The 19,334-nt window shown below is 43.3% G+C and overlaps 1 protein-coding gene across 5 annotated transcripts in view; it reads right to left on the reverse strand.

Moving 5' to 3' along the window:
- Positions 1-19,334, reverse strand: part of GRM7 (glutamate metabotropic receptor 7) — an 853,253-nt gene that overhangs the window by 264,798 nt on the left and 569,121 nt on the right. For all 5 annotated transcript variants that reach the window (XR_007469857.1, XR_007469856.1, XM_049693592.1 and 2 more), the window contains exon 7: positions 15,671-15,810. Coding sequence is in view for 3 of the 5 variants with exons in the window: in XM_049693592.1 (XP_049549549.1) it covers positions 15,671-15,810 (140 nt within the window). In the remaining 2 variants the exon portion in view is untranslated. The remainder of the gene's footprint in view (positions 1-15,670; positions 15,811-19,334) is intronic.

Genomic DNA, 19,334 nt, shown 5'->3' on the forward strand with positions numbered 1-19,334 from the left:
CTCAGCGTCTCCACGCGGGGGGCAGGCCGACCCAACGGCATTACCACTCAAAGTGCTGGGATTGGCTGACGACTGACGGCGCCCGGACTCGAAGACCCCCATCACCCTCACCGAGCCCAGGGTAATGCTACAGGTAGCGGGTAAGTCCATCTTATTTCTGGTGGACACGGGGGCTACCTGTTCGGTCCTGCCTACCTATTCCGGGCCAGTTTCTCCTTCCCAGATCTCGGTCATGGGTATTGATGGCAAACCATCCTTCCCACTCCAGACCGGTCCACTTCCATGTCATAACGAAGGACTCCCTTTTACTCATTCCTTCTTAGTCATACCATCCTGCCCAGTTCCTTTGCTAGGCCAAGATGTCCTTTTCCCACTTAGGGGCCTCCCTCCAGCTGGTTAGACTTGACCCTAAGATCCCCTCCTCCCAACTCCTGCTTCCTCTTCTCCACCTGCCTCTAGAACCCTCCCCCCTCCTATTCCCCTCTTCCAATCACACCAAACCCAGTCAATCCCCAAGTCTGGGATACTTCTAAGCCCATAATAGCAACACATCATTCCCCCATCCTCATCCGCCTAAAGGCCTAAATTGGGCCATCAAGGCGCCAATTTCCCATCTCTGAGACTCACCTTAGGGGCCTACAACCTATTATCACCAGACTTCTAAACCAGGGACTCCTCATCCCCACGGACTCTCCCTGCAACATCCCCATCCTGCCTGTCCGCAAGGCCTCTGGGGATTGCCTGGTCCAGGACCTCCGACTAATCAATGAGGTGATAATTCTCCTCCACCCAGTAGTACCAAACCCATACACTTTGCTCTCCCATATTCCCCCGTCCACCACCCATTTTTCGGTCCTTGATCTCAAAGATGCCTTCTTTTCTATCCCCCTACACCCTGATTCCTACTTCCTTTTTGCTTTCACCTGGACAGATCCAGATACCCACGCTTCCCGCCAGCTCACCTGGATGGTTCTTCCCCAGGGCTTCCACGACAGCCCCCACCTCTTTGGCCAGGCTCCGGCGCAGGACCTCGCTTCCTGCCCTCTCACCCCCAGTATAGTCCTCCAATACGTGGATTCTCTCCGACGCTTAAAAGAAGAACTCCAACGCAGGCAACGACAATCCACCTCCCCAGTTCCCGACTGGTGGCGGTCCACCCTCCATACCTGGCTAACACCAACCTTAGGCCCCTTAATTCTCATCTGTATCTTGTTCATGCTTGCTCCCTGTTTTCTTAGGTTCCTTCGCAGGCGCATGGGGGAAGCCTCTCGGGTGGCCACAAACCAAATGCTCCTCGGTCCTTACACCTTGCTTCCTACAGAACCCCCCACTGGTCTCCCTTAAGCCTCGGACCTCTGGTCGCCCGACTCCCCTTTCGGCGCCCCCATTCAGCAAGAAGTAGCCAGAGATCAGAACGCCGCCCCATTACACCAAAGATGTCGGGATGTAAGGCCAACTGGCCCGAGGCAGGGGAATGCAATCAGGCTCACAGGTTGCATCAGACCAAAACTTTCCGGACCACCCAGTTCCAGAAACTGACCTGGGGACTTTCCACCTGGCCCAGCTTCCCGCCTTTCGAGGGGCGGGACTAATGGTCCCAAGACTGCCAACGATACCTGAAAAGACCACCAAATAAGGAATACCCTGCGCCCTCCCGGATTCACCACACCCCTTTCCCTTTTTCCCCTATAAATTCTGCCCAGACCTTCACCCGGGCGCGACTTCTCTGGCCCCTTTCTCTCGGACCAGTGAACCTCGCCCGGGAGCATTCCCAAATAAAGCTTGTTTAAGTTCTCCTCCGTTTCTTGGTGCCGTTCCTTACAGGTTCCAGAGAAGACATCCAAGGTTGGAATATTTTACTACTGTGCAATTTCATTTGTAAGCATCAGTTTGGGGCCTAACACTTGCTGCGCCCTGGAGGATCCAGTGCCTCTGAGAACTTCATGGAGGTGGTTAAAGAAACAAAGCTGCCATAGGAGAGGGGCGGTCCCACTTGAGAGGAAAAGGAAAAGAAAATGATGCAGGGCTTCCCAAGGAAGCTGGAATGAACAAGCCGGGGCCCGTGTTCAGTTCAGGGGTGGACTATGGCATTTCAAGTACAGATGTGACCAGATACAGAAAGGTCAGAAAGCATGTGACAGGAGCACAGGGTGAGGGGTGAGACAAAGGCCCCCGGGGGAGAAGGCAGAATGGGGGAAGAAGGCCCACCCTGATCTGGAGGAAGGGGAGAGGGGTGGAGATGTTTGGCACCAACAAATAACAGGTCATTTCAGGTGTTAAGAAAAGCACTAACTATTATCACAATGCTCACAATACTGGTTGTTCCTAATAAGACGCTTGGCAGTGAAATTTGCAAGGCATCCAGGAAATCTTCAATAGTTTTGCTACAATCTTGCCAGCTAAGGACTACAAAACAGATCAGTTAGTCTTCTGCAGACAGTCCCCTGAAGCGGGATGGTACTCATTTGCGTGACAATAACAGTGATGAGAGAAGAGCTATTGGTCCCACCGCTCCTTGCCGGGCTCCTGACATTCTAATCCGGCACTCTTGATTGAATCCTGTAAACTGGCTTTTACAGCCAAGGTGATCTATACTATTTTTAAAAATTAATTAATTTTTGGCTGCGTTGGATCTTCGTTGTTGCGCACGGGCCTTCTCTAGTTGCAGCGAGCGGGGGCTACCCTTGATTGCGGTGCGCGGGCTTCTCATTGCGGTGGCTTCTCTTGTTGCAGAGCACGGGCTCTGCGCGCGCGGGCTCAGTAGTTGTGGAGCGTGGGCTTAGCTGCTCCACGGCATGTGGGATCTTCCCGGCCCAGGGCTTGAACCCATGTCTCCTGCATTGGCAGGCAGATTCTTAACCACTGCACCACCAGAGAAGCCCTTGATCTATACTTTTAATGGAAAAAAAAAATAACTCTCAGGAAATAAACGCACAAATCACGTAACTGACTATTTACCAACTTCGATGGGAGCTTCTTATTGAAGCATAAATCATTTCAGGGCAATTTCAAACAGCCACTTACCTTTCCAATGCATATCCATCAATGTGTTAAAGCTCGCTTCCAGAGCGTGATTTCAAAAGGCAGGCATCATGTTCCCTGCTAAGATAAAGACCCTCGGGTCCTATTCACTCATTGTGAAGGCTCTGTTGCAATATGGCTGCACGATAAATGAAGAACGCCTTTGTTATTTATGAAAAGTTTCGCCTTTAGATGTTTTCCCACCGCATCTTTTCTGTCTTCCTTGTTCTCTGCTTGTTACTTCTTCCTCACTGTCATAACTGGGAGGACTGTTAGTAGGCAACTGAAAACGCCCCCTACACCTGAATCGATGAGTGTTTGTTCAGGAGGTTGTAAGGAATGAACACCTGTTGGCCAGAGAGCTTGTCTGAATGGCGGGCGAGACAATTCCAAGACCTGAGACAAAGAGTGTAGCTGGAAGACCACTCCTCCTAGGCTCCCCTCACTCCATTTTCCGAGAAGGACAGAGATTTCTCGTTGAGCTCCATAATCAATCAAATGAGAGACGGTAACTGTTGGGGTCAGAAACTCCTTGAAGCCACTTTTATTCTTAACAATGGGAAATCAGCTGTGCAGCTGTGTAAAGACCAGCCAGAACGTGTTCCCAGGCATGGGAAACACATTCATGAATTTGTCCTACTGAGGGCGGGATGGGGACATCGCTCATTCAGATTTACTTTGGAGGGGAGTTTACTACTCTCAACTGCAGATTTTTTGGAGAAGCTATCTGTAAACAGCATGCTATATCAAATACTGGAAAGTGAAAGATGGCATGAGCAAAAAAAAACATCCCTAGGAATGGCAGTGCTCACCTGAGAAAACTGGGTGTAGGGTCTTCCAGGTTCAGTAACCAGAAAAATGAAGTTTTTAAGACTAAGCCCCCTACTTAGGACAGACCCTGTAATTTAAACAGTGTGATAGCGTCAATTATAGGGCTGACCTGCTTAAGTAACTGGAGTAGTTTAGGATGACATATGCTCGGTGGTTGTTCTATTTTGGTTCTAAAGGTTGGAGGATAGTAGAAAAGGGAGATAAGTTTGACTTTTCACCTTGGCCTATGACATTTGACCAAGAGTGAACCCTGAATGTGGGTAAAAGTGATGCCACCAAGTAGCCTGTCACTTTGTGTCCCAGAACTCCACTGAGGATGGCTCTGCACACAGCCGGTTTATCAGAGACTAAAGATTTCTAACTCTGACTACCTGCTCACAACAGCTTGCCTGCAACCACCCAGCTTAACAGGATCAAGGAAAGTAAAACTGTCTGTACTAATGTGATTCTACAATCCAAAGAAATTCTTACCCAGGAAGATAAAAGGTACAAATATTTTTCAAGGTTTGTTTTAGGAACTTCCTGAAAAATCCATCCATTTGAACAATGTATCACCCCATTCTCAAAAAAAAAAAAAGAAAAAGAAAAAGAAAAGAAAACATTTCCATCAGGGTAAAGAGCTCATTTTCAGGACCAATAATCGCTCAACTGGGCTAAATCCCCTCATCAAACAAGAGTTTCGCAAAAAGACTTGCTTCAAAACCCTCCTTGCCGGATCCACCGATTCTAAACTGTACTATCACAGACTTTGCCCAATTCTGATCAAATCTCCCCCATTAAAAAAAGTCCCTTACTCCAGACAGCCAAACTGTAAAAATATTTGCCCTTGCCCTCCCTCTCCTGAGACTCTATCAAGACTTTCAAGATGGTAGCCCCCTTACTGCAGTGAACTACAAACGTGACTTTGCAGTATCAACAGGCAATTTTGGTAGCCATGTCAGGGCGTTGACAGTCAACAGCTTGCAAATTCCAAGCTATTTGCTACAATGTTCTACTGCTCTATGACCTTTGATATAGACCAGAGAGTGTCAGAACTAGGTATACACCTAAGAGTGGAATTTCTAGTTCACATGGCAACTGTATGTTTAACTGTCTCAGAAACTCTGCATTTCTGCTTTGTCATTTAAAGAGAAATAATGCAGTGAGAGCAAAATGCTCAGGACTGTGGAGGCTAAAAGAGGAAAACGTTGGAGGTCAACAGAACTCACCCTTGTAGCTTAGCTAAGCCTCCTATGGTATTGGCATCACTTCCTCTTCTGTTAATCTTCAATCCCAACCCCTCACTTGAGAAGGATTCTGTCTACTTATCATGAATTTAGGGTTCTTAATTCAGGGTTCTTCCCCAGACTTTTCCAGGTATGTGATTAGAACATTTATCAAACAGATTAGCTCAATTAGATACTAAAGATGCTTAAGAAAACTGCATACAATTCTTATCTGTTTACACAAATAACGTTAACTCTCAAGGATGAGACTCAAGGATGTATTTTACAACATGGGGAATATGGGCAATATTTTGCAATAACTGTAAACGGAAAGTGACCTCTAAAACTGTACAAAAATATTTAAAATATGACACCGATAGAGGGGTATTAAAATTTTTAAAAATTAAAAAGAAAAAAAATTAAAAAGAATGTTGAGAATGTAATATGGATTTTATAGGCTTCGTCAAAAAGCAAAGTCATGTAGTACAGAACTGTGGTTAGACAAAATAATCTGCCCCCCTCTAACCCCTCCCCCCAACAAAGATTTCCACATCTTAATTTCTTGACCTGTCAATATGTTACATTACATGGTGAAAGAGACTTTGCAGGTGGAATAAGGTTACAGACCTTAAAATAAGGAGATTATCCCAGATTAGCTGGGTGAGCCCCGTGTAATCCCACTGGCCCTTCAGAGCGCAGGAGGAAGGCAGAAGAGTCAGTGAGAGATGCAGCTGCAATAGAGGAGACAGGAAGCCTTGGAAGCATGAGAGGGACTCGAGGAATGAACGGCAGCCAATGCATCAAGGCGGCCTGGAGAAGCTGGCAGCAGAGAAACAGAGACTTCAGTCCCACAACCACAAGGAACTAAATACTGCCCAGGACCTGGCAGGAAACACATTCTCCCCTAGAGGCTCCAGAAAGAGACAACCCTGTTGGCACCTTGATTTTAGCCCAGGGGGATCCCTATTGGACCTGTGACCCACAGAACCACAAGATGAGAAATTTGTGGTGTTTTATGCAACCACGTTTCTGGTAATTATTATTTTTTTTTAAAGATTTTCTTTTTTCATGTGGACCATTTTTCAAGTCTTTATTGAATTTGTTACAATACTGCTTCTGTTTTATGGTTTTGGTCTTTTGTCCATGAGGCATGTGGGATCTTAGCTCCCCAACCAGGCATTAAACCTGCACCCCCGGGGCTTCCCTGGTGGCGCAGTGGTTGAGAGTCCGCCTGCCGATGCAGGGGACGCGGGTTCGCGCCCTGGTCCGGGAAGATCCCACATGCCGCGGAGCGGCTGGGCCCGTGAGCCATGGCCGCTGAGCCTGCGCGTCCGGAGCCTGTGCTCCGCAACGGGAGAGGCCACAACAGTGAGAGGCCCGCGTACTGCAAAAAACAAACAAACAACCAAAAACCTGCAACCCCGGAATTGGAAGGCAAAATCTTAACCACTGGACTGCCAGGGAAGTACCTCTGGTAATTATTTACGGCAGCAAGAAATATGACAAGAAGTATGACCATGAATCTCATATGCTTAGTTATATCGGGGAGAGTACAGCAATTCATTCTCAAAGCGTCCTGGTGAAGTAGCCGTTTTGCTTGACTTGACTCGATTTTAAATACACAAGGGAACTGAGGTTCAAAGATAGTAAATGATTTGCTTTATCTGAGGAGATAGGACTCAAAACTTGTGCTTTCGATGCTGTCCTACCTTATAAGACTATCTCACGGTGGGTTGAAAACACTTCAAATCTGATTCCTACATTTCCATTTTAACACCATCAGGTCATCAGATTTTTGGCTTCCCAGGGCAAACAGGCAGGGGCTACATAAACTCATCTCTTTCCTTTTCTAATTTTGGAGTGGCAACAACAGGTGAGAATCTCTGTTATAACACTTGAGCTCTCTAAACTCATCCTTCTTATTATTTCTTCCTTCAAATGTATTTTGCCTGAGCCCAAAACACAGTGAGTAATGAAATTCAACAATTTCCCCACAGAACATAGGCGTATATTAATAAACAAGAAGTGATTTGCTGGAACGCCTACACTGCAAACGAGAAATAATGGGGGTTCAGGCTTCTGTAATGCACAAGTTTATGAAACCATATTGATAATTATAAATACTATTCATCTTCCAGACGTTCATAGACAGAACACAGTTATACATCATTGGTTACTAGAAGAAATGCTGACAACACAAGGGTGATCTTGGTTTCTTTCATTTTCAGTTTCTTTCAGAATAGGTACAAATACACGCCTCCACACAAAAGCATTGTTGACTTCACTAAAGCAGTTCTCTTTTGCAGGCTGTATTTATTGACCCTTGTAAAAAAACATGATTACATACTTACGGCTGTTTTGGTTCACTAACACTATTAGTATATTATTGTTGATTGTTAGAAAACAATTCCCAGAGACCATTTATAAAAAGTCAAGCATACGTGGAAACCAAACTAGTGGAGATAAGTTAGAAACTACTCGAGGTCTAGATGAGGTGCGTGAAATGAGATGCCTGTGGGTGTAAGGAATGAGGAGAGGGGGTGGAGTTAGCGGGGTGTCAGGCAGTAAGGGATAGTGGGGTCTGTGGTGACATGGAGAACACACACCGCGTCTGAAGTGGGAAGCCTCTACTTAGATCCAGTTAGCTGTAACTGCATGGGACAAAGGCATATTATTGTCTGATCTTCTGATTTTTCAAAAGAAAAGCCAGAAATATAGTTATTCTTAAGTTTTTTTTAAAACTTAAAGTTTTAAAACTTTAAAGTTTTAAAACACACCTGCTGTTTGTGTTCCGTTTGAGATCTCTAGTGTCAAGTTGGCTGACAACTGGAAAGCAGTACATACTCTACCGGATTGGTACACGTCCTGTGTAAAATATCACAGATTTAGAGACACTGACAAACGGAAATAACGTTTGGCACTCTGGTCTCAGGTTAAATGCCATCTTGTCCGAGAGGCTGTCCTTGTCCTGGTTCACAGACCTAGGAATTGGGCAGGACCATGGTTATAAACCAGAGCCCCACGATCCTAAATCCTTTGTTGTTTTGACTCTTTCTCTAACGCAGCATTAAAACCTAGAGAGGCAGGCAGCGGATGCGACCAGTGTTAATGGTGTGATTATGAATCAATTCACTTTCACCAGCACAAAAGAAGCCACTGACTCCGCTGCTTGATCCCTCAAGAATAATAATCCCACTCCGTGTTCTCAAATAGCCACAGATAGGTTTCTAAACCTAAAGATCAACTGGAACAAAATTAAAACCAATCCTTTTATCCCTTTTCCTCCTTTTTTCCTGACTGGCTTTATCATTCAGAGACCAAAAAAGTCTACCTTGCAGTGTGAGCCAGCTTTCAGACCACTTGTAAAATTCTTAAGAAACTTGTCTGGTAAACCAAGGTCTTGAATGGATCCCTGAGTCACATGGAATTGCTGACTGCAGTAGAATTCTGGATACATCTTCTCATCCATTCATGCAACAAGCACTGGGAATTCTGACAAGTCAAAACTGACAAGCCCAGCCCTAAGTAATTTATAACATAATTGAACTGTTTGCTTATCTACTCATCTATTTAATATAAAACAAGCCATTTTTACATGCTAAGTATTACGCTAGGTGCTGCGGTATAAAGAAGAAAAAAATACAGCTGAGTGCTAGAAACTGACATTTTCAACAGTTATGGATGAGGCAATAAACTAAGGATATTAAATTATTATTACAGTTGCTATTGTAGCTAACATTTGTTGAATATTTACTATGTGCCAGGCACTGTTTTAAGTACGCTACATACAGTACTACATTTAATTCTAACAATAACCTTATGAAATTGGTACTATTGTAATCCTGCTTTACAGCTAGTAAGTGGCAGAGCTGAGACTCAGATCCATGTAATCACATCAGCTGCAAACCTGTAGCCCTAATCACTGATAACAAAACTATAAATTATAAGATATGAGCCATTAAGTATGATGAACAATAAGGTGATTCCGTAAAAGAAGCCTTCACACTGAAGCTGAAAGAAGCACTAGATTTTGACAACTTACGTATTTTTCTCTTTGTCAACCTTGATTTTGGCTATCCATTACCCCATATCTCACGCAGTGCATTGAAAATTAGGAGTGTGATTAGACTTCTAAAACATTTTTACTGTTGCGATTATGAAACAATAGAGTGATTAGTAGTTTTATGGGCATGGTAAATAAATCTTGATTTGGGGAGAGATAATTGGATTAAACAGTAATTGCTGCAATCAACCGTACTTTTTATGTCTTTAAACGCCCGTGAAAGCCTAAATTCTAACCGGCGTGAAAGAGTCAATATTTAACAAAATCACAACTCTTAAAATTAATTTTTTATCACCTCAGTTTAATGAAATCTGAGAAAATTCTGCTTATTGAGGGTAGGCTGACATTTTATTTCCCCCAATTTGGGCACATTAAAACATTTTTTTTTTCATTTTGGATTGCTGTAGTGAATGAGATAGTAGATAGCAAAGTTACCACACTTAAAAGTCGCCTTCATTCATTGATAAGGGAACAATCCAGAGGGGCTATAAATGGCTTCCAGTGAAGGTTTCCTAGCTCAAAGGATGTCACCTCCACCTAGTTTCCCTAAGCTTTGCCTCATTTTCCCTGGAGCTCCTGGCTCTGTGGCCTCCAAATGGCTCCCTGGGGCTCCTGAGGGCCACACCCACCTCCAATAGGAGGTGTTGGATTGGCTGGCAGATTTCCAGTGGTTCATCCTGATTGGACAGTTTACTGCCCATCATCACTATGGCCACGGTGATTGGCTTAGGCTAAATCAGGTGTGGCCCCTGGACTTGGGAACTACGCCGGGCAGACCACATGGCTGAAAGAAGCTTGGCGCTCTTCCCAGAGGGAAGAAGTGTGCTGTGGCTGCTTTCTGTAGAAAATGTCTACCATTAAAAAGAGTTCATGCTAATTTTACATGTCTTTATATATTAACAACAACAACAAGCCCAAATGGCTGCTATGCTCCAGATATTAGTTCTAGTAGGTACATGAAACAATAATTAAAACATAGATTCTTTTACGAGTTTTCAGTCCCTAGGTAGAAAGTCAGTTCAACAGGGAACAAATCACTTATAAAGCCCCCCACACCTCAGAAGATCACAAAGTTGGACTAGCCTACATACGGGCAGATGACAGAGGTGCCAATAAAGGGTAAGTGATATTTATTCAACCTTCCACTTAAGAGACTGTGCAGTTCACTGTAGGAAGCTGCCCATTAAGAGTAGGTTTTTTTTTTTTTTTTAACTTTAATCAACAATTTGGGATTTTAAAGAACATCAGTTATTTGAAAAAAGAACATTTTAAGCGTATCTAAATTTCCTACTAATTGCAAATAACTGAAAGATGACAGAAGTCACCTTTGTTTCTAATATGCAAAACAGATGTAGAGTTTATTCACATTATAAATTTATAATTTTTTAAACTATCTATGTTTCATTTCTTGTTTTTCCCAAAATATTCCCCATCCCAATTTTTAAACAGGACTGCATTATTCATTTAAAAAAAATTTTTTTTCTCTTCTCCATCTTGGGAACTACTACTTATCCTTCAAATTCCAGTTCAAATGTAAGTCAGTGCCTTAAATCAGAACCTATCTAAATGCTGTAAATGCCATTTATCAATTACAGAGCCCTGATCCTATTCTGGAAACTCCAAGGGCAGGGATGTGCCCCTCGTTTCTCCCAGCATCTCCAGGAGCTCCATCCTTTCTGACACCCTGCAGACGAGCAATAGATAGGGTTGCATTATTCCTTTGCCTGCTTCCCTGCCGGGAAAAATGTTTTCTGGAATCTCTGCATCATACTGTACAAACCTGAGAGAATAAATCAGGGTTCTTTCTGTAGGGGTGGTTAAGTGGGAGAGTGAATGGCTTTGCTCTTAAGGATTTCCTTCTGATGAATTCTTGTTGGTGCAGAAATATTGTAGTAGCAAACCATGTGGTCATGTGTTAGCCTGAGAGGAGACAGGGCCTACAGCTATTACTCCGCCAGTGAGGGCTCAGGGTGCATTCTGTAACAGATAGTGCACTCCTAGGCATCTAAATTCCAGAGGATTGGGTACAGAATGGTACAGTCTGGTCTATAGCCCTGGGATTATAAGACTCTAAAACCTTGACTTCTTAGCTAAGAAACTCACTTGCAATTACTGACCACAGAGAAAGCTCTCCAGGAAATTCCATTTGCTAGAGATGATCTAACTGGGGATTGAACGAGTACCCCCAAGTCTGTAAATGAGAAGTACACTTGTCACTTGACATACTTTGTTTTATTTCATTGACTAGGAGAAAGCAAACCTACAAAACTAAGTTTGCCCCAAATTCACTCTCACAGAACTTTTAAGCGAATCAGAATAATTAGAGCAAAAGTAATATCTTGAGCACGGTGATGCTGGAGGGACAGGATACCAACCACTGGACAGGCTACGGGCTATGGCCCGGGTCTTCAGTGAGAAGGGTGGAGTGCCCTCTGAGCATTGCATTCACCTCCATTTTAGTCTTCTCTTACTGATTCAAATTGGACTTTGCAGTATCGTAAGAAGCCCATAAAAGGCATTAACATGGTAACCTCTTCCCAAGGCCACTTACCACAGTGGCCACCCTCTGAATTGACCCAGCCCTTCACGGGTCTAAAATTGTCCCTGTTCCTGGCTCAGCCATTTGTACCTTTAAGGTGCATGCTATCCTGAGCATCAATTACTGGGTTCAGCTGAGGATTCGTGGTCCTGTCTGCTCTTCCTGCCGTACCACTCTCAGCATGACAAAGTAGAATCAGAAATGTTCCTGTTTACTGCTAAGTCAAGCTTACATCTCTGGTCTAGCTTCTGTAAACAAAAACAAAAGTCCCAAGTATTTATGGTCGGCCCAACTTGCCAGGCAAATGAAACAGGATCTTTTAAATTCAGTGCTATTTAGAGTAGTTAGACTGGCACTGTGTCATTTTCTATGAGGTTTTTCAAGGCCTTGGGTTCTCTGCTATTACAGTTTCTCTCTCTTTCTCTAATGCATTTCAAGGCCCGTTATAGATTAACAACTTACATTTTTTTTTTTTATAACTATGACCCGAAACTCTTTTCTGAGCTTCAGATTTATATCCGTTTCATTTAGGCTTTCATATATTTGGGAAGACTCAATTGGGATTCTCAATTTTTCTCCTCCCATTCCCAGGAGTCTCCCTAATCTCTTGTTATAGCATCCAAACGGCCTCAAGCTATACACGTGGGATTCACTCTTATTTTTCCTTCAAACCCAGTATTATTTTCCCTTTAATCCCAGTACTGAACCCATCACTAAATTATGTTATTCTTCCTATAAGATATATATGTAATTACAGATGTACATATACATATATATGTGTGTGTGTGTGTGTGTGTGTGTGTTTCCACTCATTTCATTACATCTCCACTATTACCACACTCTCTAAGCTAGTGGTTCTCAAAGTAAATACCATCAGCATAACACAGGGACTCCTTTGAAAGGCAAATATTTGGGCCTCCTTCCACTCCCAGATGTTCTGAATCAGAAATTCTGGGGGTGGGCCCAGCAATACGTGTTTTTACAAGCCTTCCAGGTGGTTATGTTGCACACTGAAGTTTGAGAACCCCTTCTCTAAGCCATTCTATTTCAGCTCGACAACTGCAGTGCACTCTTAATTGGTCTTTCCACTCCCATGCTTGCCCTTTGCTATATTACCTTCTCAGTAGACAAAATCATTTTTATTCCTAATTCTGATCCAGTCACTCCCTTGCTTAATACTTCTCTATGGCTTTGAAATGCACTCAGAATAAAATTTTAGAAATATTTACCATGGCCTGCAAGGGACTGCCTGCTCTGGCTCTTACCTACTGCCCTAACTTCTCCTCCCCGTCCCCTCCCTTAGCTATACCATGGAGTGTCCGCCTGCTGACCCGCTCCGTGGATCACTCTTTCTTCCCCCATCATCTGCTCTTCATCCAATAGGCCCCTCTCCACCTCCATTATTCCTTCTCCCACCCTGCCTCTTACCACACTTGGGAATTTTCACACAAATATCTCTTGTTTACCATGTAACTCTGCCCTAGATGTTCAATTACGTGCAAACAGGGACCATGTTTATTTCGATTTCCACTGTGTACATACTGCCTCCCACAATGCTTATCACATGACAGGTGCTTTCAAACAAACAAAAAACCCTGCTTGTTGAATGGCTAATAAGATACAATTCGTATAAAGCTTAAAATACAAACCAAACAGAATAATCTTCCTGTCAGCTCACTGGGATGGTGATACAGATACAAGCAGAGCCACGCAGGACAATGTACAAAGGAGGTAAACGTCCTGTCATGGCTTCATCAACCCCCCCTTTATGCACAATCCTTCCTTCTAAAAATCATGACCCAAGCTCTACTGCCCCCAAGACATCAATTTTGCATTCTACTCTCAAAAAGCCCTGATCTCAATCATTTCCAAAGTGCCTCCTAAGGTGTACACCAATAAAGGCTAATGGCATAATTTCCAGGTTTGGAAGAGACATTAGAAGGACTTTTCTGGGATAGGGCCTGTGATGGTTCTTTGTATGTGTCAACTTGTTGAGGCCACGGGGGTGCCCCAGTATTTGGTTATACGTTATACAGGGTCTGTCTGTGAGGGAGTTTCTGGATGAGATACACATTTGACTTGGTGACCGAGTAAAGCAGTTGCTCACCAGTGTATGTGTGCCTCAGATAATCTGAGGGGCTGAGCAGAATTAAAGTCTGAATATGAGAGAATCCTCTTTCTCTCTGCCTATCTTTGAGCTGGGACATCGGTCTTCTGCTGCCTTCACACTCAGACTGGAGCCATTAACTCTCCTGGGTCTCCAGCTTGCCAAATGCAGATCTTGGAACTTCTCAGCCTTCATAAGAATTGTGAGCCAATTTCTTATAATCAATCTTATAATCAATCTATCTATCTATCTATCTATCTTATTGGTTCTATTTCTCTGGAGAACACATAATAATGCAGGGCCCTGCCAGACACAAGAAAATGGTGTTTGTCTATATTACTATTTCAAAGTAGATCTGTGGACCTTGGCAAGCCCTACCTGACTTATAAGCCTGACCCAATATACCTGTCCACAGTATCCCTGGTGAATGTCATACTCAAGCTTGATGCCACATCAAAGGACCTGCTGTAGAACTTCTTGAAGTGTAAATGGTCCAGCACATCTCAGCAGAAGAGGCCCTGCAGCACGCCTACTGCTCTGACTTCTGCCATCACCCCCAGGCTCCAGGACCTCAGCCACCAGGCTCAGGCCTGGCCTATTTAAGTTCCCTCCCAGGAGGGGAAGACAAGCAGGGGATGCATGGTGTGCTGAGCTCCAGCTGTGCTGGGCCCAGCCAGGGTGGAGGGACCCTAGCCCGTGTGTTCTTTATTCCCTGGGAAGACTGGGTATATTCATTTAAACTAACCATTAATTTCAAATAGGGCATTGTAAGTATTATTAGAAGCACATTATTGAATGTTGAACCTGAAATATTAAAAAAGTAAAAAAAAAAAAAAAAAAAAAGGTGGTTGGAAAGCTGTCAGCTAACACCTAGGCAGGCATATTCCAAACAGAACCACTTCAGGGGGATGTAAAAGCTAATCACACAAGGCCACTCCATTATGATGGTGCAACAAGGTCACTCTGCCATCATGTGTGAAATTAGACAGAAACAAGGATGCTCTGCAACCACAAAAATAACTCAACATCTCCCTCTTCCAGTTCACATAAGTGTCTACTGTTTTTTTGTTAGTGACAATTCTTGCCCAGCTCTTGTCGTCCCACCTCCTAGATCAAAATCACCAAGACACTGAGTTATCAAATTGTCTCTACCACCTAAGATGACCTAACCCAAAACTGATCCCTGCTTCCTGAAACCTTCTTAGAAACACCCAACTCAGCCCAAACTCTACAGTGAATCCCATCTGAACTCCTACATCCTGAAGAAGCTTTGGTGGCAGGCGCTTGTTTTTCATGCAGCGAGTTAAAGAAACCTAACTGTGTTTGACTACAGATGACTTCCTAATGGGCTCTGACTACTGAACTTTGATACAACCTTGCACAAGGAAGTGCTTGCTCACTCAAGGTCATGCTTTACAGAAAGAAGGAGTGGTTATGGAAATTAACACTGATGTTACCCAGAGATTCTCAGTATAAGCCAAAGTGACTCAGTAAAAAAAACAAAAAACACAACAAAACAAAAAAAACACCAGCAAATAAGGAAGGAAGGAAGGACAGAAGGGAAAAATAATTTGACCAAGATTAAGATCTCCTCAAAGTATTAAGGTATGAGCTGGTAACTTGTCTGTAAAGCAATCAGAGCCTCAGATTACACGAGATGATTCACAGTTGCCGAGTATAACGTCAGGAATGAATTCCACACACATTTCCTATCCGCGCCATCATCACTGCTATCATTGCTGTATTATTATTGGTCATCAGTCCCTGCTGATGCCCGTAACAAGTTGAATGTTCACTTGCGGATGCTCACAAACATACAGACAAGAAATGTCTGCCTCAGGGAGCATATTACAAGCCTGTTCATTCATCACAAAAGCAAAGGAAGAGGAATAAGCAAAACTCACATTGAGCTGCAGTTCATCTGTCCACTGTCCGATCAGGCGGTAACCAGGGTTGCTGGTGTTTGTGGTCTGGTACTGGAAGATGTCGTAACGCCCAGGGGCGTCCCCATTCTTGTTAAACATGACTGGGGTGCCTGCGCTGCCTGGTGAAGACAAGACAAAGACAGATTTTAGAGTTAAACGAGTTTCCTTCTATCTCTTGCTTCCCAGGTAATGGTCTGGAGACCTGGTGATGAGCAAGGTAGCTAGGAGGTAGCCTTGCTGTTTAATAGGTTCCACCAAGATGCCCCCACCATTCACGATGGTCTGCAAATGCTAATTATGGAAGGTGGGAAGACAACCTGTTTCCCCCTTTGAACAGCTCAATTTTTTAATATCTTAAAATATTTTATTCTACTTTGTCCTCTCTTTTAAGGAATAACAATCAAATGTGCTATTTTCAAGAGAAAATATTAAGCTTTGTTGTTGTTATTATTATTTTAGTGTCCATCAAACACTAAATTGTGGTCAATAAAGAATCATTTCAAGAAATAATAAATACATTTCAAAGATGAAATACAAGAGAATCAAAAAACAAGCTCAAAAGTTCACTTACATACATAGTTGAATACTCATTGCATTTAAAAAATACTTCTGGCTGATTATTTCTAATTTGCTTTAAACGATAACCAGTCTTAAATGCTTAGCAGTTTGCCTGGTGAATGCTTCATAAACAACGGATTCTTGCTCAATTTTCTATTTGGGTCTTATTTAAAATGTCTATCTTAAGATAAAACCAATGTTTTGGCACAATTAGACACTGAAGTCAATTTAAAAAGACGAATGCATGTTTTGAAGAAAATATATAATTCAAAGTTGGATATGAGTGAAAAGTCTCTTAACCTTAATCGTGTGGAACAAGTGGCAAACCATATACAAAGAATGGCAGATGTGAGTTTTGTTTACTTTCAGCAATACAGCAGTTACAAAAGAATCACCAAAAGTTTTTCACTGAGTGGTATTTCTCTGTTGATCTTTAAGAAACAGGAAAAATACCACTGGCTTCAGCATATGTGACTACTGTCTGCTCTTCCTATAAGTCAATACTAGATCAATATTCCCAGCAGAAAACAGTGTATTTCCTGTCATTTACAAGGAAGTTTACAGATCAATTACAGGCTGAAACAGAATCATGAGAAGAGAAGACCATTTTGCTGTTTTTAGGGGAGGGATGGGGTAAGTCTTAGGTAATGAGCATGAAGCACTTTTGATAATTCTTATTAAAAATGTCAGCTTCTGATGGTGGCAGAACTCTGCATCTGGCTAGCAGTCATTAGCTTCTGCAGAATTTGGGCCAATGTAGTATTTGCATTGATGATATGGATGAAAGAAGAACTAAGGCGTGTTAACTGGACAGGAGAGAGAACGCTTGCAACAGTAGAAAAGGGTGTCTACACTAAGGAAGCAGGCATGACACTGAGAGTGATCCCACACAAACGATCACTCAACACAAGAATGAAGTTAAAAAAAAAAAGGGGCCCGAAAGAGGGACAATATATTGGGTGACAAGAGGCATATGAAGTTGCAATCCTGGGCTGAAAGTTACCCCTGCTGGAAGAGAGGGTCCAGCATGTAGGCAGGATACAGGGGCAGCTAAAAAAAACTCCACACTATCTTACAAGTGTCAGGCACAGACTTTTATGACACTTCTGCCTATTTAAAAAAAAAAAAAAATCAGAGCTTGTGGTAGGTTGCAAAATGGTTCCCCAGGTAGGTCTAAGTCCTAACCCCCAGAACCTATGAATGTCATCACACTTGGCAAAGAGATTTTGCAGGTATGATTAAATGAAGGGTCATGAGATGGGAGAGATTATCCTGGATAATGTAGGTGGGCCCAGTATAATCACAATGGCCCTTACAAGAGGCAGCAGGAGTCAAAGGAGGAAGGAGAAGATGTGAGGCTGAAAACAAGAGGCTAGGGTGATGCAAGGAAGGGGTCCTGAGCCCCGGAAGTGCAGGTGGCCTTTAGAAGCTAGAAAAAGCAAGGGAGCAGATACTCCCCCAGAGCCTCTAAAAGGAACCAGCCCTGCCTTCACCTTAACTAAAGCTCAGAGAGACCTGTGTCAGACTTCCAAACTACAGAGCTAGAAGACAATAAATGTGTGTGGTTTAAGCTAGCAAATATATGGTAACCTTTTAATGGCAGCAATAGGAAACTAATGCAAACCTGGAGGACACAGAGCAATGAGCTTCCTAATTTCACAGGTGAGGAAGTATACTTAGGTTCAGAGAGGGCAATCATTTGCCTCAGGCCCACTCCGCTCATTAAATGTGAATAGTGCACAATAACTGGTTCTGGAATCCCCTAGAAAGGGTTTAAATTCCAGGTTTACCGCTTCCTACATGTGTGACCTGTATCAAATTATTCAGTCTCCCTCTACTTCTGAGTGTCACTAATACCATTGTCATACGGTAAGAATTAAATGTAACAATGTACACAAGGTGCTTAGTCCCATGCCTTTTACATAATAAATGCTCAATGGATGGCCACAATTTTTTTTATATAGTTTTCATTTTTATTATTGTTTTCTTTGCTAATATCTCAGGACCAGACCCTGATGCATGCCGTCAGACTCCCAGACCAATAATGTTTTCCAGTGCATCAAAGGAGTCTCTCCTAACTGGTATTTAAATTTCTCCCTTGGTGTAAACATTTTAAAAATTTTCCAAACAGCAGGCTAGAATCCACTCTGGGAATGGGCATTCATCCATGAGCAACGCTGATTTCACCCTATGAACTTGAATTTGTGGCTGAATCTGTCTGTGGCCAAGGTCACCATTTCAATTTGTTTCTTCTCTGTTTCTCCTAGACACTAACCCCATGGTCCACAAAGACACCCCTTTAAGCCCTCTCTGTAGAGGAATCAACAGAAATGTTTCTTATTATTTTTCAGGAAGACATTAATATTCAGATACCTCTCTTTCACATTGGATACTAGGATTCATGTTGTGCTTTGCTATAATTCTACAGCTTCTAGTCATTAAGTAATAGGACGTGAGCTTTTCAGAGTCTTTGAGAGGATGAAGAATATCAGAGGCCTGGGGCTCCAAAGGACCTCAGCCCCCCAGGTAAATATTCACCAGAAAGGTACACACTGCCTCATCTCTCTCCCTCCCTCCCTCCTTACAATCCTTGTGAGGAGAAATGATTCTTGTGTTGCCCTTTCCATTCTCATTAAAGTTCATGCTTAGAAAAAATAAGGCAGAAGAGCTGAATACATTACCTAAGTGATGTGTAACAATGTAGGGTGTGGCTCTGACCTTTTTGATGGATTCTACAATGCAACTGGCATTTTTCAGGCAGTTTTGTTTTTTCCCCACACAACTCCTTTTCAACATCACCCCTGAACTTTTTTTTTTTTTTTTTTTTGTGGTATGCGGGCCTCTCACTGTTGTGGCCTCTCCCGCTGCGGAGCACAGGCTCTGGACGCGCAGGCTCATTGGCCATGGCTCACGGACCCAGCCGCTCCGCGGCATGTGGGATCCTCCCCGACCGGGGCACGAACCCGCGTCCCCTGCATCGGCAGGTGGACTCTCAACCACTGCGCCACCAGGGAAGCCCCACCCCTGAACTTCTTGAAAGAGAAAAAGAGGGATTGTGTTCAATGAACTCTATATCAAAAAAAAT

This window comes from Orcinus orca, chromosome 10 (genome assembly GCF_937001465.1).
Source record: "Orcinus orca chromosome 10, mOrcOrc1.1, whole genome shotgun sequence".
NCBI lineage: Eukaryota > Metazoa > Chordata > Mammalia > Artiodactyla > Delphinidae > Orcinus > Orcinus orca.